Raw genomic sequence first — 21,473 nt, 5'->3', positions numbered from 1 at the left:
CAGTACAGTAACTAATCAGTGCTATCAAGGTCAGAAAGTCACAGTTTCAAAATATGAAGTGTATCGTCATCATTTCATGAACCTTTTCGGCGTAGAAATCCAACTTCTGGGAAGACATTGTGATCATAGGAGTCACAAACTGGCATGTCACCTCCATAGACATGATGTGCTCCTTAATGCCCTGCAGGCCCACAATTCCACAGCAGATGAAATTCTCCCTCACAACCTGTGGGTGGGAAGAGAAAGGGTAAAAACAATGAAATGCTTCACTTCAACATCATATTAAGCAGCAAGTCAATAAAGAAGTTTGACTGCCATGATGGACAATTCTATACACAAGCTCACCACTTGGTGATCAGACTTTTGCAACAAAGTATCAGAGGTTTCCTGGAGGATGGTGCATTCATTCATTCATTCATTTTCTACCGCTTATCCTCACGAGGGTTGCGGGGGTTGCTGGAGCCTATCCCAGCTGTCTTAAGGCAAGAGACGGGGTACACCCTGGACTGGTTGCCAGCCAATCACAGGGCACATATAGACAAACAACCATTCACACTCACATTCATACCTATGGGTAATTTGGAGTCGCCAATTAACCTAGCATGTTTTTGGAATGTGGGAGGAAACTGGAGTAAACCGGAGGAAACCCACGCATGCACGGGGAGAACATGCAAACTCCACACAGAGATGGCTGAGGGTGGAATTGAACTTGGGTCTCCTAGCTGTGAGGCCTGCACGCTAACCACTCGTTCGCCGTGCAGGCCAAAGATACATTATTTGTTCTCAATCAACTTCATCACATTGTTTTGTGTGTATTCATTCATTCATTCTCTACCGCTTATCGCGGGGGTGCTGGAGCCTATCCCAGCTGTCTTCGAATGAGAGGCGGGGTACACCCTGGACTGGTCGCCAGCCAATCACAGGGCACATATAGACAAACAACCATTCACACTCACATTCATACCTATGGACAATTTGGAGTCGCCAATTAACCTAGCATGCAAACTCCACACAGAGATGGCCGAGGGTGGAATTGAACTCGGGTCTCCTAGCTGTGTGCTAACCACTCAAATGTTTTTCAGCTGCAAAAAAAAATACTGCCAAAGAAATACAGACCTCCCTCAGTTATCACGATTAAGTAGTTTATGACCGTCTAAATACAGTTTTTAACATTATAACATTAGAGCCTGTCGACATGAAATAACACCCCTATAGCCGTCTTTAGACTCCTATTCTTTGTTTACAACACATTATGCAACTATGCCGCCTAAGCTATGGAAATACTGCAGGTACGGCTTCTTTAAACAAGCTAATGAGCTAACTAGTTAGCATACTATTCCACACAGAATGAGAGAATTACATTGCAGTGTTAAGGTAATGTCATCGCAGGTGACGTCTCATCAATGTCACATGACTGAGATGTAGTGACCAGAATACTACATGACTTCACGTCCCTACCTTGGGGGAATCTGAAGATCCTTTCAGCAACATGTCAACCGAGTCACCCGGAAAAAGTTCCACACGTGTTGGGCTGATGCTGAATACCGGCTTGTCTTCGCTTGATCCCGCCCAGGATCCACTGGTAGCAGAATCCTTTTTTTTGGACGCTGAGATGGAGGGCAGGAAAGTCCGACCAGATGAGCACTCGGGTTTCCAGTAAAGTCGGTGTATTCGTTGGCCATAGTTAGTCAGCTTAAAATGGAATTCCTGGGATCCATGGCTTCGGAAACAGAGTGGATAAAAAAAGAGTTATTTATAATATGCTTTTATTTTAATTTAGTAATGAATTATATGAGGACAATATTTATGAATTCAAACTACCTGAAGTGTGTGCCAAGGTCCAGATTGGGGGATATGGGTTTGTCACTGACGATCGTGGTGCCAGTGCCTGTTGCAGAGAGGACAACGGTGTGCGTTTGACTGCCTTGGACAGAAATATCAAGTTTTTCTTGGAAAGGGGCTGTATCTTTAAGATGCGCCACAATCCTGAGCTCCAGGTGCCCGAGTGGTGGCACTTCCCCTTCGATCGGTTCAACAGACCACGGGGACTTGCTTTGACTCTACAGAATCAAAAACACAATCAAACCTGTGTTAATTGTAAAGTAATTGTTGTTTTATTTCATTGATTATAGCAGTTTTAGGACTGTAAGTATCTGCAGATCTGTAATTGGCCAGCAATTATATTCAATATTCTCATATACTGTGCTGAATATCACAATTACTTTTGGTACTTGGTTTCTAGTACATGCAAGTTTGTATCTAACTAGTTCTTCATCTCATATGGTAATGGTAATGGTTTTATTTCACTTGAACATGCATCAGATTACAATTGAGTGCATCACATAATCAGTTCACAGTTCCACATGTCCAAAAGGAGTAGGAAGAAGCAAAGCTTATTAAATCCTACCCCTCCATCTGGTACTTTTACAATCAGTAACTGTTAAATTTGTTCACTTCCTGCTTTCTTAATTTAATTTAATTTAATTTAATTTAATTTAATTTAATTTAATTTAATTTAATTTAATTTAATTTAATTTAATTTAATTTAATTTAATTTAATTTAATTTAATTTTATTTTATTTTATTTGATTTTATTTGATTTTATTTGATTTTATTTGATTTTATTTGATTTTATTTGATTTTATTTTATTTTATGTAATGTACCGAAGTACGAGGTGATATGACCATACAATGACATATTCGGTATTAATGCATAATATAGTGATATGTATAGCACATCATGACTGGTTCAAGACTCTTCATCCTTGTATTTAGCAAACATCAACTGCTTGTATTGTTTCTTGAATTGGCTCATCGTTGTGCATTGTTTGAGGGTCTTACTCAATCCATTCCATAGTTTGATTCCACATACTGAAATGCTATGGCTTTTTAACGTAGTCCTAGCATATAAGTGTTTCAAATGTAGTTCTTCCCTGAGATCATATTTCTCCTCTCTTGTAGAGAAGTATTGGATGACATTTTTAGGTAATCGGTTATTTTTAGCCTTATGCATTATTTTAGCTGTTTGAAGATTAACTATATCAGCAGGTTTAAGTGTTTGTGATTTTGATACAACCTGGTAAAGTGTTTTGTTGTTTTTTGTATTGAGAGGTGAGTCTGAATTGCGTACCATGCGTGCTGTAAAGTGTGCTGGGACAGGTGACTGGTTAGACAGGCAGAAGTTTTTAACAATATCCGTCAAAACAGGGATTTTGCCGAATTCCACTTGTTGGCTCTGGATATGAATTATAGGACCACGGCCAATGCATGACAAGTCAACCTCCTGAAAGAGAATAGAAGACAAAAGTGTTAAGAGGATATTTAGTTTACTATAACAGTTTTCAATATTAGCCCATACGTACCAGGGGTGAGTGTACGCTGCCAAACAGAGCAATGTAAAGAGTGTGATGCTGCTTTCCGACGTCCTTCACCAGCAGAAACACAGGAAGATCTGCTGAACTGTGAGGAGGAATCACGCCCCTTGATAAGGAACTCCCAAATATAATTGAAGGACTCTCCTCATATTCCTAAAAAAATGGAAGACATTGTCATCACTCATTGAGACAAATTACCCGTCTCTCTCCATCTTTCGTTATCACTCTCAATGCCACCCAATGCCGCCAAGATGCACTGGCAAACCCAAGCAAAAGCTGCGATACTGAAAAACGCATCACATGCACCTCTCCAATGACTCGGACTCGGATGTCACAAGACCAGAACGTGACTACAAATTAGCCTCATCACTTTATAAGAGTCAAAACAAGAGAAAAAACAACAGCTTAAACACCAGATATTACGGTAAATAAAGCTTTGTTGTGGGTCTTACTGTGTTCAGTGTTGTCGCAAATGAACACCAGGGTTGAAATCACTGACTTGGCCATTGAGTATTCCATGAATTTGCCACAAAATCGATAGAGTGTCGCTTCACTGCACATTGAACCTATTTACCTGCTCCAACATGCCATAGCAGACGGGCAGAGAACTCGGGTTGGTCAGGCGTGCTTTCTTTTCGTAAGGGTAATTGAGGAAACACTTCTGAAAGTCCAACACTGGTGTTTCCACCATGATCTCAGGAACAATACATCTGGGATTAAGAGATCAATTACGATACATTTAATATATAACTGCCAGAATAGACAGTCAGAAACACATGATTGGATGTAAACCTCTGACTAGGACTGGAGTGTGTCTGACCTGGCAGCAATTGGTAGAGCCATGACCTCTTTTCCAACACCCTCAACGTCTACCACCAGAGCCACCCTGTAATGTTTGACTGTGTTGGAGCACAATGTCACCTGGAGAGACAAAACAAAAACATGCAGTATTATACAAGGTTATTGTTATCAATACTTTGTATATTGATTCATTCCCTTATATACATCATATGTCAAAAACATATATTTGGAGGGCAGGGCTAGAATAGTACCTTAATGCTGATATCGGACATAGCGCGTACAGAACCAGAAGCAGGACTGACTATGAACTCAACAGGCTTTGCACTGACATCATTAGAGGAAGTGCCTTGCCAATTGTTTCTGCACAACTCGCACACTTGTTGGTCACTGGTCACACTGGGAGACCCCAGTCCGTCTCCCACAACACGTAGGGAAAAAGTCATTGGGACAAATGATGTGTTAAATAGAGAACACAGTTCTGTTTTGGGGAAACCTACAAAAAAAAAAAAACATAATGAGGTCACTACACTGGGGAACATTTGGAAATAATAACTGGTAAAAATTGACTGTTACTGACCAAATGATACATCTTCAAAATCGAGTTTTGAAACACTGAAGTGGAACGTGGGACCAATGATACGGCCCCTGAAATAGGCAATAAAAACATAAACAACCATAAATATTTGAGGATAGTTACTGAAATTATAGACACTTGATTGTCAAGATAACCTTTCTTAAAAGAGACCTATTATACTCATTTTTCAGCTCTTTGTATTGAGTTGTGGACTTCTATAGAGCTGTTACACACAATAACGATATGTAATTACATAGCGCATGCCCATATAAGGAAGTCCTCCCATCTGTGACATCGCAAACCTCCATTTTTACAACGCCCTCTGAAATCGAGCATCCCAAATGTCTTTCAGGGCTCACATCCAAATGCCCAAACCTCATTATCTGAAAATTTGGCATAATTTACCACAATAATTAGAACATTCTAACTACATTTATAGGCGGGCAAAGCATAATAGGTCCCCTTTAAAGGAAAACTGCACTAAACTTTCCCTTTTCTGTGCATTCTAAAGCGAGAAAAACAACCAGGGCGCTGGAAGACTCAGGTCGATGCTTGTTTGAGTTTAGCATTTTTTACCTGAGAACTATGCTAAATTTACTAGTGTAACAAGGAGCTCAAGCCTTGTGCTGGAAGACACAGCCATTCTATCAGTCGGTATCCCAGTGAGAGCAGATACTGTAAGTGACTGTTTTGTGATGGTCTTATTTTGCAGATGAAATGTTCAGCACTGGGGCGGCACGGCGGTCGAGTGGTTAACGCGCAGACCTCACAGCTAGGAGACCAGGCTTCAATTCCACCCTCGGCCATCTCTGTGTGGGGTTTGCATGTTCTCCCACGTGCATGCGTGGGTTTTCTACGGGTACTCCGGTTTCCTCCCACATTCCAAAAAAATACAAGGCTAATTGGCGACTCCAAATTGTCCATAGGTATGAATGTGAGTGTGAATGGTTGTTTGGCTATATGTGATTGGCTGGCGACCAGTCCAGGGTGTACCCCGCTTCTCGCCCAAAGACAGCTGGGATAGGCTCCAGCACCCCCCGTTATGGAATGGATTGAGTAAGACCCTCAAACAATGCACAACGATGAGCCAATTCAAGAAATAATACTATATACACTAAAATGACACTTACTATGGTACCCATTATGTCATTGGACGGTCTTATCACCTCCTACTTCGGTATGTGACAAAAAAAGAAACTTAAACTATATTAGGAAAGCAGGAAGTGAACAAATGTAACAGTTACTGATTGTAAAAGTACCAGATGGAGGGGTAGGATTTAATAAGCTCTGCTTCTTCCTACTTCTTTTGGACATGTGGAACTGTGAACTGATTATGTGATGCATTCAATTGTAATCTGATGCATGTTCAAATGAAATAAAATCATTACCATTACCATTACCAATAATGGAGGTTGTTGGGAGGTTTTTAATAGAGGGCTTTATAGGTGGAATAGGCAAATCTCCAATACATATATTATTAAGTGCCTCATGCTAGCAGGTTGTCAATGTTTAAAATGCACAGAAAAGAGGAAGGTGTGTGTTCAAAGGAAAAATACACTAGGTTTTTAGATTCTGATCATTGACATGTTTTTTTTTACTATACTTTAAATCTGTTGATATAACAGGAAGGGTACAACACTCTAACTTCACCTGAAAGTCACTGCAAGTGGTTGAGGCTGTCCTGTCACAGTTAGCAGTAAGTCCTCAGAGAAAGCTCCCAACACGTCACCGTGGAAGGTGACTTTTACAATCTGGCAGTCCCCGGAGGAAAGAACATCATTCTCAGGAGTGAAGGAGAAAAACTGACCAAAAGTAGAATTCGAACTCGATAGCTTGAAAGGTGCATCGATCAGCCCACGGTTGGACAGTTGGAGCTGCAGGAAACCAGACTGAATTGGATGATGCAATTTGGTTACAATATGAAGATGTATTGATGAATGAGTTACCTCATAAGAGACTGTGTGGCCTATGAAAATGTTTTTCATATCCATTAGGTTACAATTAATCTGCACATCAGGTCCGAGACCCTCGCCCTTAACTGTCAAGGGGATGGGAGATTTTTGGCCTAAAGGAAGAATAACAACATAATGTGAACAGGAATGTACAGAACAGAGAAACAAAAAACAGAGTTGTAGTCTAAAAAAAGTACAGGGTGTGAAAAAGATTTCTCATTTTTTGCATTTTTCTCACAGTTAAATGTTAAGATCATCACATTTAAATATTAATGTCAATGACAATACAAAATTTGGTAAAAGTAGTTCTGGTCTAGAGACATTGCCACTGAGGAAAAGACAGGAAGCAGAACTGGAGGTAGCAGAGATGAGGATGCTGAGGTTCTCATTGGGAGTGACCAGGATGGATAGGATCAGGAACGAGTACATCAAAGGGACATTATGCTAGGAGTCCACTGAGCTGGCGCCAAAGATTATGTGATTGGCGCATAGTGGCTCGTTGTGGCGCCGAATTATTGTTGCCGTTATTTGCCGCCATTATGGGATTTTAAACATTTTGAAATTTTAATTTGATTTTCTACCGCTTTTTCTCACGAGGGTCGCGGGGGGTGCTGGAGCCTATCCCAGCTGTCTTCGGGCGAGAGGCGGGGTACACCCTGGACTGGTGGCCAGCCAATCACAGGGCACATATAGACAAACAACCATTCACACTCACATTCATACCTATGGACAATTTGGAGTCGCCAATTAACCTAGCATGTTTTTGGAATGTGGGAGAACATACCCGGAGAACATGAAAACTCCACACAGAGATGGCCGAGGGAGGAATCGAACTCAGGTCTCCTAGCTGTGAGGTCTGCGCGCTAACCACTCGACCGCTGTACAGCCCATTTTGAAATTTTCTTGCCACAAAACACAATTTTAGCCGCAGTTACGGGCCACCACGAGCCAGTTGGGAGGCAGTGGGAAGGCAACTTATTGGCAACACTAGGCTCCACAGCAAATTGCATTGGCACCAACTCGCACCAACTGGCGCCGGCCCAGTGGACTCTTAGCATATTTGGTGCCACAGCGAGCCACTGCGCGCCAATCACATAATCTTTGGTGCGAACTGGAACCAACTGGCGCCGGCCCAGTGGACTCCTAGCATTACACGTTTGAGGCCTATTTAAGTCAATAGTCTATTTTCTAGCCAAACACTGACCTGTGACATCACAATAAATGGTTTGTTGGTATACTTTGGCTTCCCCGGGCTTGAAGACAACACTGAAACGTGATGTGGTTTTTGGCCATATCTCTCCCACCTAAGTCATATTAAAAAAAAAAGTAGTTTTAGAGTAAATATAAAACAGGCATACATATAGTACTGTAATTCTACACTGGCAGGTCAGGCTTTCTGACATTAATTTCGAAGTAAGGTAATGTTGCACATACATATTTGTGCTTCTGATTATCTTTGCAATGACTTATATCAAACTCTGAATGCCAGACGCAAGGGTGGAAAGCAAAAACACACACACCGCTGGTTCCACGGTTAGGCAACCTTGTGAGAAAGAGAGGAAAGGTGGGGCGGGCTGATGCACGGCTGGCGGGTTAGGGTGGCACTGAACAAGCGACTGGTCCTTGAGCACTGAGACATCCCTAGAGAGCAGAGAGGGAAAACAAAACAAAAGAGTTAGCACAAGGTGTTCAGCAAAAAATAAGAGGCTGTTTCTAAACCAAAGTGTTACCAATAAAAAAAAAGATAAGCCATTTATAGCAATACAGTGAAATAGAGCCCTACCGATATTAGATTTTTGGGAAAGAAAGAAAGAATACGTATGGACAATTTGGAGACGTCAATTAACCTAGCATGTTTTTGGAATGTGGGAGGAAACCGGAGTACCCGGAGAAAACCCACGCATGCACAGGGAGAACATGCAAACTCCACACAGAGACGGCCGAGGGTGGAATTGAACCCTGGTCTCCTAGCTGTGAGGTCTGCGCGCTAACCACTCGACCGCCGTGCAGCCCTATTTTAGCATTCATTCATTCATTTTCTACCGCTTATCCTCACGAGGGTCGCGGGGGGGTGCTGGAGCCTATCCCAGCTGTCTTCGGGCGAGAGGCGGGGTACACCCTGGACTGGTGGCCAGCCAATCACAGGGCACATATAGACAAACAACCATTCACACTCACATTCATACCTATGGACAATTTGGAGTCGCCAATTAACCTAGCATGTTTTTGCTAGCATGTGGGAGGAAACCGGAGTACCCGAGGAAAACCCACGCATGCACGGGGAGAGGCAGAGATGGCCGAGGGTGGAATTGAACCCTGGTCTCCTAGCTGTGATAACCACTCGACCACCGTGCAGCCCTATTTTAGCATGTGATTTCTAAATACTACAATTAATAAATACAACCTAGACAAGATACGCACAGGTTCTCTTCTTGTTGACTTGTCATCCAGCAGTATCTAAGAGTGGTATCACTACTATTGGTGAGGGACACGGTGTGTGTGTTGGACAAGGAGATGTACGTCTTTTCCAAATGAAGGCATTCGGGAATCAGTTGGAGGTACAGTTCCTCACAGGAACCTTGCAGACTTATGCGCACATCTTCACCTGAGCAAAGGAAGAGAAGTTGAGGGTAAAGAAAATATGAATAGACTATGCAGTATCTGGTTCCGTAGACATGAATGTGTTTTACCAGTGTCATAGTGCAGCAGCAGATCCTGACGGTGGTCTCCCAAGGTCATCGGATTGAAAGCCACAGTGACTTGCATGCTCTCACCAACATCAAGACTTCCACAGGAGGGAGTTACTGAAAAAGGGCTGGAAGAAAAAATACCATAAGGTCACAGAGTTACTAACTTTGAATTACTCGACAAGATATTGCACTTTCCAAGGCCAGAAGATTAAATACACCTTAAGTCGCACCAGCCAAAACAGATACAATTCGCACTGGACTATTCATCACATTTTGATATCAAGATAGATAAGATAAATAAAAGTAGTTATGGTCTAGAGACAGTGCCACTGAGGAAAAGACAGGAAGCAGACCTGAAAGTAGCAGAGATGAGGATGCTGAGGTTCTCATTGGGAGTGACCAAGATGGATAGGATCAGGAACGAGTACAAGTCGTACTGGACTATTCGTCACATATTTTTTTTGGGGGGGGGGGGGGGCAAGTGGGATTCAAAACTTCTACTACTATTCTACTAAGAGACGAGTGTGCTAACTTTGAATTACTTGACAAGACATTGTACTTTCCAAGGCCAGAAGATTAAAAACACCTTAAGTCGCACCAGCCAAAAAAGCACTATGAAGAAGAAAAAAAAAACAGATACAGGTCGCACTGGACTATTCATCACATTTTGCTATCAAGATAGATTGGGAGTGACCAGGATGGATAGGATCAGGAATGAGTACAAGTCGCACTGGACTATTTCGTCAAATTTTGGAGGGGGTCAAGTGGGATTCAAAACTTCTACTACTATTCCACTAAGAGACGAGTGTGCTAGCTTTTAGCTTGATTGGCATAATCAGTTCATTTGGAGCTCTTAATACATACAAATATATATCATTATTTATCTTTCTATTCATCAAATCCAGTAAAAATTGCCATATTTCAGACATAGTTTTTAGACATTATTAATTTAATTAATTTTCATTTCTAATTTTAATATTAGGGCTGCACGGTGATCGAGTGGTTAGCGCGCAGACCTCACAGCTAGGAGACCAGGGTTCAATTCCACCCTCTGCCATCTTTGTGTGGAGTTTCCTCCGGGTACTCCGGTTTCCTCCCACATTCCAAAAACATGCTAGGTTAATTGGCGACTCCAAATTGTCCATAGGTATGAATGTGAGTGTGAATGGTTGTTTGTCTATATGTGCCCTGTGATTGGCTGGCGACCAGTCCAGGGTGTACCCCGCCTCTCACCCAAAGACAGCTGGGATAGGCTCCAGCACCGCCTGTGACCCTCGTGAGCATAAGCAATAGAAAATGAATGAATGAATGAATGAATTTTAATATTAGTCTTCACCTCTCAGTATGTAGCTTGAAGATGGCAATGCGGTTTCCTAGGTTGCGTACAAGCTGAGCCTTGCGTGTGGAGGCTTTCACTAAGCAGACAGGTAAATGCAATTCATCGCGAAAGTTCAGCCTGGCTCTTGGTCCGATGGCACGAATTGGCACCTCAAACTGCTCTCGTTCCGTCACAAAGACTAGAGTATGGTGGTAGTCCTGTTAAGAGAAAGTACAAAACAACAAGCATAATAAAAAAAGAATATATGCATCATTAATGCAGCTTACAATGCACTGACAATTATATTTATCTTCTTGACGTTGGTAACTTGTTAGTTAAATAAAGTAATAATCACTCTTACTGTGTGAAAGAGATTTCTCATTTTTTGAATGTTTCTCACAGTTAAATGTTTAGATCATTATATTTAAATGTTAATATCAATGACAACACAACATTTGGTAAAAGGAGTTATGGTCTAGAGACATTGCCCCCTAGGAAAAGACAGGAAACAGAACTGGAGGTAGCAGAGATGAGGATGCTGAGCTTCTCATTGGCAATGACCAGGATGGATAGGATCAGGAACAGTACATCAGAGGGACATTATGCTATTATATTGTAGGTAGGTAGAAGTTAGACCTTGCTCTCCTGTGGAGTGAAGCACACCGTAAAAGTCACGGACAGCCCTGCTGCTACTTTACTCCTCGCCTCCTTTGGACCTTCAACATAGAAATAAGCTGACTCTTGATGCTCCAACTTGACATGCCGTGACACCTTGACAAGAAACAAACGCATAACATTATTGGAAAAAAAAATTACAAAATAAATATTATATCAAACGCAATAATAAATCTCTGTCACAATTCCAACACACAATTGTTAATCCTCCCTTTTTTCATGTTCTCACTGTAGTTGATCCATCAAGTCTGTACCTTGTCGTTGTTAAACAACTGCAGCGATAACTTGTAAGACTGCACGGGCATGAAGTTCTGGAAGACCAACTCTGGTGGGAATGGCTGAAAAAGTGTCTGATCTATATCCACCAAGGGTATCTGTAAACATACAAAATCAAAGTGATAACACAAAACAAACCTTATAAAAAACAAAAACACCAACATGAAAATATGTATGATGCACTCACATTAAACATTACACTTTTTCACATTAGATTGTACATTTATAGTAAAGTAATTACATTTTTACGAAGAATACATGGCTTTACAAGCTAAAGCATGGTTAGAATTGTTGATATTTTACCTTTTGATGGGTTTTTACGCTAGTGTCCAATAGTTCCAGAAGACGTGGGAGCTGCGTTTCACAGGCCTCAGCCTGAACCAGCTTTCTGGACTCCAACATCTTCTGAGTGAGAACATAAGGCCTCACCTGAGAACAAAACACAATGGATTCTAACCTGTGTATCCCAAGTCAGACAGAAACATCCACAATGCTACACAATGTAATGCTACAATAGCTAATTGTAACTCTTATGACGTCAAAATGTGAGAGAAATCAAGTTTTATTTCAATTATTTAAAAAAATAAAAGATTTTACCCCTCTCTAACATCCAGGCGCGGTGATCTGCGTTCCTTGGTTGTGTGATGTTGCCATGGCGATCGCCATCGACTGACCTCTCAATAACATGTGCACCGATTGGCCGCTGTGGGCAAACCCGGAAATGCACAGAGTTTTATTGATTCATTCATTCATTTTCTAAAGCTTATCTTGTGTTTTTTAACAACCATTATACAATTTAGCAAAAGTAACGACTTGTTCCCCTTTGTTCATGTATTATAGTGAGCTGGAGTTGATTTTTAAGGCGTCATGAAAAGATAACCGTTTTGAAGCGCGAACTTCCTGACGCTGGTGACATAAAAACACATCATAAGTTCCACATAAAACGATTATATCACAAAACTACACATGACCAGGTTCAAAACCGTCGTAATAAAGAACGCGAAACAAAATTATTTAATTTCCTACCTGGTATAAGGAAAGTCTTGATGCACTACACTTCTGATGGTATGTCATACAACTGGACTATCCCTAACCGAATCATATGACAATTGGACTGTTCGAAAACTGAGGTTTGACTACAATGTGTGTTAAACAGACAAAAATCAATGTGAAACAAAAGGTCGCTGAAACCCTTGCTAGATTAAACAAAATCAAAAATCCATTTTCCTTTTGAATGTTAACGGTGGCAATATGACAGGCTTGGTGTTTTGAACAGTGAGAAGTGATATGAAAGCCTGAAAGCATAGACGAAGTTAAAGGGCGCCATCTTACGTTGTGTTACATACAGCGTATCTTCTACTAAGACATTGTACAGGACAAAAAAGTCACCAGTAGGATTTTCAAACCCTTCAAATTATGTGAAAGTGTCCCTTATCGATGTACGATGTAAGGGACTCTGTAATTAAAAAAACATTACATGAGACTGTCAAAGACACTGTTAGTTGATGTTTGGATAAACACCCACTAGGGGGCACTGTGGTGTCGTGTTCACAAAATCTCTACACTCAACTTTGTTTCTGACTTTCCACGCACTCACAAATATTGAGTAACTTTGGTGAAAAAATTATGAATGACAATAATGCTAAAAAGAAATAAAATGATGACTTTTGACTCATTGATGACTAACTTTTGTGAATTGGAAGTCTAAATATATTTAAAACGTTACATGTATGCTTTTTGTCAATCAATTCTACACGCAATTATTTATTATTTAACGACTTCCGGTGTAAATCAAGTCAAAAATGGTCAGGAATATGATTTACACAATGAGAAAAATATGGAAATATATTTCATCCATATCACTGACACAATTTATCATCATGTCATGTCAAAAAAAAACACATATCCTCCAATCAAAATGAATAGTAAAGTCCATTCCTTAATTATACTGGTATTGTCAGCATGCTTCAATGTGATTGGTGGTGCTATTTCAGAGCTATTAAACCAGAAATGTGACTGGCAGCGAGTGTTTATTCATAATCCAATCAATATTCCATTTTCCCAGTCATTTTTGGTGCCACACCACAGACTGCTGACATAGTGTACACGCACTAAGTGAATTGGTGCGGTCCTTTCAGGCCTACAACTTTATCCTTGCTCATAAAAAAAGACGCCCATCAACACATCAACGGAATTGCTTCCTAGTCACGCCATTTTTTTTTTTTTTTTTGCCTCATCACATGTCTTGCATGATATGATTTGACTCTCCATCAAACTTGGCCAAAAAAAACAGTATATCAAATGCTATCAAATGACAGTCGACACGCTTCTGGCATAACTTGCTACATATTTGTGTACTAATCATCCACTGCAAATGTAACTCCAGTTGTTTCTGTCGGTCGGATAAAAGTTGAATTTTTTTTTTCTCTTCCAGACCTTGAACAAAGTGGCACTTCTACATCATTTCATCAGATGACAAATGTAGCTAGGGGCAATGGTCAAATCCAGCAGTCTCAAAACCCAGCACTGAAATTTCCATAGGCCAAGGCTGTCCTGTGTGTTGTCTGCGGCTGTAGGTCCTCAGAGGAACTTTCCAAGATGTCAATGTCAGAGGTGACTTTTACAGTCTGGCAGACCCCAGAGGAAACAACATCTTTCTCGGGAGTGAAGGAGAAAAATCGACCGGTGTAAAGGCTTGAAAGCCTGGAAGGGGCATCAATCAACCCATGGCTGGCATGGTCAGATACACCAGTAGGCATCGGGTTTGAAATATGTTATCCTGTTTGGCAACAATACACGATTAGCAAGCACTGACTGGTAATATTCCTCACAAGAACAGTGAATAGGTTTGTCATATTAATCGGATCGCAGGTCCTACCCATGACTGTAAATTACGTATCCATTAAACCAGCTGAGTTGAATCAAATTCCAACTCTTACGACTTTAGAAAACATAAAGACATAAAAAAAATCATTAAAAAAAACATATATATATATTTTTTTAATAATGAAAAAACTTAAACTATATTAGGAAAGCAGGAAGTGAACAAATGTAACAGTTACTGATTGTAAAAGTCATATCAGTGTCTATTGTTTCAGTTTCATTCCCAGTTCATGGCTCAGATTTGCATATGTTTTAAAAGGGTCCTTACACGGAAAAAAAAATATTTTGACAGTTACTTAAGTACTGATTATGTCATTGTATGGTCATATCACCTTGTACTTCGGTACGTGATAAAAATAAAATAGAAAAAAAATACTTTATGGATACGACTTTAGAAAACATAAAAACATAAAAAAAAAAACATAAAAAATAAAAAAAACATGAAAAAAATAAAATAATAAAATAATAAAAACAAATAATAAAAAAACTTAAACTATATTAGGAAAGCAGGAAGTGAACAAATGTTACTGATTATAAAAGTACAAAACGGAGGGGTAGGATTATGGACAATTTGGAGTTGCCAATTAACCTAGCATGTTTTTGGAATGGGGAAGGAAACCGGAGTGAGCATGCAAATTCCACACAGAGATGGCCGAGGGTGGAATTAAACTCGGGTGTCCTAGCTGTGAGGCCTGCGCGCTAACCACTCCTGCACTGTGCAGCCCATTCATAACATTCATTCATTCATTTTCTACCGCTTTTTCCTCACGAGGGTCGCGGGGGTGCTGGAGCCTATCCCAGCTGTCTTTGGGTGAGTGGCGGGGTACACCCTGGACTGGTCGCCAGCCAATCACAGGGCACATATAGACAAACAACCATTCACACTCACATTCATACCTATGGACAATTTGGAGTCGCTAATTAATAAAATGTGTGTGAATTTGTGTTGCGTTCGGGGGGCCCCAATCGTGAACAGATTACATTTTTGTATGATTCAACTGCAAGATTCATAGCCGAATCCGACTCCTCCGAATTGAATCATTGAATAGTCCACTAAGACACAATGTGATGCTACCATCAGCACCACATGGATGTCATCCACAGTCCACTAAACTGGACACCATCTCAGCCCTGACTAAATCGGGAAATTCCAGAATCAGTCTTGATGGAATCTTGAATGTGATGTAAGAGTTGTATAAATGATGAAGATATAGTGACAGACACGAGGAGGATCAAGAAAACAGTATAACCCTCAAGGGGGGGGGGGGGCTGTTTTTGAAGACAGTGCCAATGTATGGGGCAATATTTCCCATCAGTAAGTCTTTTAATACCCATTAATACCAGAATGGTATTAGACTGTGTAAAGTAAAGTTTCAGACATAAGCTCTTCACTGAAATACCCTTGAAACTTTCGGGGTACAAACACACGTCTTTCTCTGTCTTCCCTACATTCTTTCTCGTGACTCCTTCTGCTCCTTGAGTTTTTTTTTTTTTCTTTCCTTTGACTCATCTCATTTAAACCACAACCTGTCCAAGAAGCTGCTGGCAGCAAACAGGATAGAGGTTAGGATGGACCTGGATGACCTTGGGAGGAAAGTCTAAATCTTGACAAGGAAAAGTTTCATGTGCAAAACATGGTGAAGCATTTATTTTTCTGGGGTTTATTGCATATTGTTTTGCCTTGCAAACCAGAAGGTGGGCGAAGAAACAGAACATCCAGGACTATTCATTCATTCATTTTCTACTGCTTATCCTCATGAGGGTCGCGGAGGGTGCTGGAGCCTATCCCAGCTGTCTTCGGGCGAGAGGCGGGGTACACCCTGGACTGGTCGCCAGCCAATCACAGGGCACATATAGACAAACAACCATTCACACTCACATTCATACCTATGGACAATTTGGAGTCGCTAATTAACCTAGCATGTTTTTGGAATGTGGGAGGAAACCGGAGTACCCGGAGAAAACCCACGCATGCACGGGGAGAACATGCAAACTCCACACAGAGATGGCCGAGGGTGGAATTGAACCTTGGTCTCTTAGCTGTGAGGTCTGCGCACTAGCCACTCGACCACCGAGCAGCTCCGGCAGAAGTGCATTTGTAGTTACATTAAAAATCATCTGGAGGTTTGCCACCAGCTGCTTATGATTATCTGCCTTGTAGTTTCCAAGAAATTCATTCATTCATTCATTTGCTACCGCTTATCCTCACGAGGGTCGCGGGGGGTGCTGGAGCCTATCCCATCTGTCTTCGGGCGAGAGGCGGGGTACACCCTGGACTGGTGGCCAGCCAATCACAGGGCACATATAGACAAACAACCATTCACACTCACATTCATACCTATGGACAATTTGGAGTCGCCAATTAACCTAGCATGTTTTTGGAATGTGGGAGGAAACCGGAGTACCCGGAGAACATGCAAACTCCACACAGAGATAGCCGAGGATGGAATTGAACTCGGGTCTCCTAGCTGTGAGGCTTGCGTGCTAACCACTCTTCCCCCGTACCTGTCAGTTCGGTGCATATTCATCACGTTTTCTTTACTATGAATATAATCATCTCACACTATTGCTATAGAATGAAAAACTACGGCCAGCTAGTTAGTGAACAGATGCAAAGAAAACAGGCTGACAGAGCCTCTTCATCCCGGCTGCTGCCTGAGCATTGAGCTATCCCTTGAGAGAAGGAGCGAGTGAAGAAGAAGACAAATCAAGGAGTGAAAGCAGGGTGTTCAGAGAGAAAGGGAGGCGCTTTAAAAAAAAAAAAAACCCAAAGCCATGCCAATAGAATTACCGACACGTGAGTTATTTATAGCAATGCTTGCTTCCTGCACAGAGAAACTCTACATTACTGTTTTAGCGTGTGCATGTGAAGACGTGTGAAGATGTCAGGCTATAGATATGACGGGAATTCAATATAAGTTAATCATATACAATAATAATGTCAGAGCTGTCACGTGAGAGATGAAAATGGTCCCTTTCATTTGGAAATGTGACGTTTTTTCATTTTGCATCGGGTCTGTTGGTCGTGTTGGAAAATGGACAAGTTAGGGAATAAAATCTTTGAAAGACTTATATAAGATTTATGTAAGATTTATATCAGAAGATTCAATTATTCATTCTTTTCTTCTTTTCTTATTCGAAGTAAACTGCCATTTTGCATGATACCAATAGAACCAATGGAATGTATATCTAGCAGTTGAACTTCAATAATAAAAGCGGATATTTCACTCAAGGGAGTTGAGATTTCCCTTCACGGTCATATTGACTACTCACATGTCTATAGTATAACGATCAGTAAGTTTCAAAGCAGCATGTCACACGAGACCGAGTCCCTGTTTGATAATGGGAGTAACGAGTCTCTACGGAAGGAACACAGTGACTACCTCATGTTGTTGACAGCCCATAGTGAGTGAAGTAGTGATCACCAACAACACAAACGCACCATTTGGTTCTAACTATGCATCACGTACTACATTTCCCCATTGTTTAAATCCACAGCAGTGTCTAGATTTGCATATGTTTTAAAAGGCTCCTGACACCGAAAAAAAATTATTTTAAAAATTACGATGGTACCGATTATGTCATTGTATGGTCATATCACCTTGTACTTCAGTATGTGACAAAAAAAAATAAAAAAATATATATTGGGAAAGCAGGAAGTGAACAAATGTAACAGTTACTGATTGTAAAAGTACCAGATGGAGGGGTAGGATTTAATAAGCTTTGCTTCTTCCTACTCCTTTTGGACATGTGGAACTGTGAACTGATTATGTGATGCATTCAATTGTAATCTGATGCATGTTCAAATGAAATTAAACCATTACCATTTTTCCTTGAAAAGCAATTCTGAAAGGCATATTTCCTATTGTAGATGTGTGCTCAAATATTGAAATATAAAATATTTACCCTTTTCGTTGGCTGCGTGGTGGTGAAGTGGTTAGCTTGCAGGTCACACAGAAGATCCGAGTTTGATTCCCCTGTGAGGATTCAAATTCCAAAAACACGCTAGGTTAATTGGCGACTCCAAATTGTCCATAGGTATGAATGTGAGTGTGAATGGTTGTTTGACTATATGTGCCCTGTGATTGGCTGGCCACCAGTCCAGGGTGTACCCCGCCTCTTGCCTGAAGACAGCTCAGCTAGGATAGGCTCCAGCACACCCCGCGACCCTTGTGAGGATAAGCGGTAGAAAATGAATGAATGAATTTCTTGGAAACTACCAGGCAGATAATTATAAGCAGCGGCAAACCTCCTGATAATTTTACATTTAATTACAAATGCACTTCTGCCGGAGCTGCATGGTGGTCGAGTGGTTAGCGCGCGGACCTCGCAGCTAGGGTTCTCGCATGCGTGGGTTTTCCAAAAACATGCTAGGTTAATTGGCGACTCCAAATTGTCCATAGGTATGAATGTGAGTGTGAATGGTTGTTTGTCTATATGTGCCCTGTGATTGGCTGGTGACCAGTCCACGGTGTACCCCGCCTCTCGCTCGAAGACATCTGGGATAGGCTCCAGCACCTCCGCGACCCTCGTGAGGATAAGAGGTAAAAAATGAATGAATAGATGAATTAAAAAATACTATATTTTACTTTATGAGCTGCCATTTTCCTCAAGAACTCATTAGCATGACAACAGACACTTCATTGTGTGTATGTGTGTGTGTGTGTGTGTGTGTGTGAAAATCGTCCCAATTCTAAGGAATAAAATAATGTTTCACATTCATAATTATTTAGCCATAATGAATTAGGAGTGCTTTCTGTCTGCAGGTCAGATAGACAAGAAATGTAAACAAGTCTAGGATTTAGGATCCACGATTCCACAAGAAGTTATTTGCTGTTTGCTGCAGACACAGGCTACTCTACTTTCAAACATCCCCTCATTCGGAGAACGGGACAAAGGAGAACATAGCAGACGACGGATGACTGATAGTAGGAAATGAAGGAGAACTTGATAAAAAAAAAAAATGGCAGCGAGAAAAGCAATTATCTCCCAGGATTCAGATGCTATGACTACAGTTGACAGGCAGGGAGGGCTGCAGCTTATTGCTGTGCTTTCATCATCACTGTCCCCCATGCCTGGTCCTCCACCCCCTCCCCTGGAAAGTGCTTTCTCTTTCCATATTTCCCCCGGTGTGAGAGAACGTCTCTGCACCCTCGGGTACCGCTGATTACATCTCGGAGAGCTACTACTTGAGTCCACATAAATAAAACCCCAATTGTATATGTTTGTTTATTTGAAGTGACTTTTTAATTTTTAGTCTTTGTTTCTGGTCTAATGAGGCCCGGATGCATCAGCAATCCCTAAGATCAAAAATGCATTTTTTTTAAATACACTGTTTGTTATGTAAACAGTAATTGTCACACACTGAGAGACACTTTGTCAGGCAATGCAAACTGAAACATACATGAGCATAGAGAAGACAGGGAAAAGGTGCTAAATTAAAAATGATAGTGTCTTGATGGGCTGTAATAAAAGCTTCATTTCTGCAACTGTCCCCACCTCTCCTACAGCGATACATAATAATAGTTATAATAATACATTACAATACAATAATGCACAGCAGTCAGGTATAAAAAGTTAGACATTAAAAACAGATTTAAACAGGAGGGTTTTTAGTTGTTTTTTATTTAAAATGTAAAAATGTAAAAATGTAAAAATGTAAAAATGTAAAAATGTAAAAATATTAAAAATATTAAAAATATTAAAAATTTAAAAATTTAAAAATTTAAAAATTTAAAAATTTAAAAATTTAAAAATTTAAAAATTTAAAAATTTAAAAATTTAAAAATTTAAAAATTTAAAAATTTAAAAACTTAAACTACATTAGGAAAGCAGGATCAGATCGTGAAGGGTTTTGTAGGTTATGAGTAGAACTTTGAAGTGAATGCGTTGGGGGACGGGAAGCCAGTGGAGGTTTTTAAGGACCGGGTAATGTGTTGACGGGAGCGGGTGGAGGTGAGGAAGCGAGCAGCAGAGTTCTGAATATATATGGTAATGGTAATGGTAATGGTAATGGTAATGGTAATGGTAATGGTTTTATTTCATTTGAACATGCATCAGATTACAATTGAATGCATCACATAATCAGTTCACAGTTCCACATGTCCAAAAGGAGTAGGAAGAAGCAAAGCTTATTAAATCCTACCCCTCCATCTGGTACTTTTACAATCACTAACTGTTACATTTGTTCACTTCCTGCTTTCCATAATACAGTTTAAGGGTTTTTTTCAGTTTTTCAACTTGCTTCTAATGCACTTTACTGGTCAAAAAAAGACGGGAAACCTCACACACACTCAACAGGGGCCCAAGAAGCATCCAAAAATTGCATAAAATGCCAGCTTTTAAGGGCGGTGATTTTTGACAAAAAAAACGTAAGGTAATTTTTTTGGTTTTTTCAACTTCCTTCTAATGCACTTTTCTGGTAAAAAAAAACAAAAAAACAAACAAAAAAAAACTCACATACACTCAACAGGGGCCCAAGAAGCATCCATTGTATTTGTTTGTTTGTTTGTTTTTTAAATAATGTACCTTCCATCCAATCAACCAATGAAATAGTACCATAGTACCATAGTAAGTGTCAATATTGTGATATATATAGCACATCATAACTGGTTCAAGACTGGTTGGCTCAACGATTGGCTCATCGTTGTGCATTGTTTGAGGGTCTTACTCAATCCATTCCATAGTTTGATTCCACATACTGAAATGCTATGGCTTTTTAACGTAGTCCTAGCATATAAGTATTTCAAATGTAGTTCTTCCCTGAGATCATATTTCTCCTCTCTTGTAGAGAAGTATTGGATGACATTTTTAGCTAATTGGTTATTTTTAGCCTTATGCATTATTTTAGCTGTTTGAAGATGAACTATATCAGCAAGTTGAAGTATTTGTGATTTTAGAAATAAGGAGTTAGTATGTTCTCTGTAGGCG

At 40.4% G+C, this 21,473-nt stretch overlaps 1 protein-coding gene across 3 annotated transcripts in view; it reads right to left on the bottom strand.

The window, feature by feature from the left end:
* The window catches only part of hydin (HYDIN axonemal central pair apparatus protein), a 67,404-nt gene extending 54,300 nt beyond the window's left edge, over window positions 1–13,104 (bottom strand). For all 3 annotated transcript variants that reach the window (XM_058076250.1, XM_058076252.1, XM_058076251.1), the window contains exons 1-21: window positions 12,687–13,104; window positions 12,258–12,363; window positions 11,964–12,089; window positions 11,639–11,758; window positions 11,346–11,480; window positions 10,728–10,927; window positions 9,392–9,516; window positions 9,123–9,306; window positions 8,222–8,342; window positions 7,906–8,005; window positions 6,696–6,814; window positions 6,400–6,623; window positions 4,753–4,820; window positions 4,427–4,668; window positions 4,195–4,295; window positions 3,949–4,084; window positions 3,363–3,527; window positions 3,131–3,283; window positions 1,822–2,060; window positions 1,459–1,720; window positions 83–226 (exon numbers count right to left, since the gene is read on the bottom strand). In XM_058076250.1, coding sequence (XP_057932233.1) covers window positions 83–226; window positions 1,459–1,720; window positions 1,822–2,060; window positions 3,131–3,283; window positions 3,363–3,527; window positions 3,949–4,084; window positions 4,195–4,295; window positions 4,427–4,668; window positions 4,753–4,820; window positions 6,400–6,623; window positions 6,696–6,814; window positions 7,906–8,005; window positions 8,222–8,342; window positions 9,123–9,306; window positions 9,392–9,516; window positions 10,728–10,927; window positions 11,346–11,480; window positions 11,639–11,758; window positions 11,964–12,062 — 2,937 coding nt within the window. In that variant the 5' untranslated portion in view covers window positions 12,063–12,089; window positions 12,258–12,363; window positions 12,687–13,104. The remainder of the gene's footprint in view (window positions 1–82; window positions 227–1,458; window positions 1,721–1,821; window positions 2,061–3,130; window positions 3,284–3,362; window positions 3,528–3,948; window positions 4,085–4,194; window positions 4,296–4,426; window positions 4,669–4,752; window positions 4,821–6,399; window positions 6,624–6,695; window positions 6,815–7,905; window positions 8,006–8,221; window positions 8,343–9,122; window positions 9,307–9,391; window positions 9,517–10,727; window positions 10,928–11,345; window positions 11,481–11,638; window positions 11,759–11,963; window positions 12,090–12,257; window positions 12,364–12,686) is intronic.
* Window positions 13,105–21,473: the final 8,369 nt, after the last annotated feature.

Source organism: Doryrhamphus excisus, chromosome 6, assembly GCF_030265055.1.
Source record: "Doryrhamphus excisus isolate RoL2022-K1 chromosome 6, RoL_Dexc_1.0, whole genome shotgun sequence".
Lineage (NCBI taxonomy): Eukaryota > Metazoa > Chordata > Actinopteri > Syngnathiformes > Syngnathidae > Doryrhamphus > Doryrhamphus excisus.
This window is presented reverse-complemented; position numbering and strand designations above follow the sequence as displayed.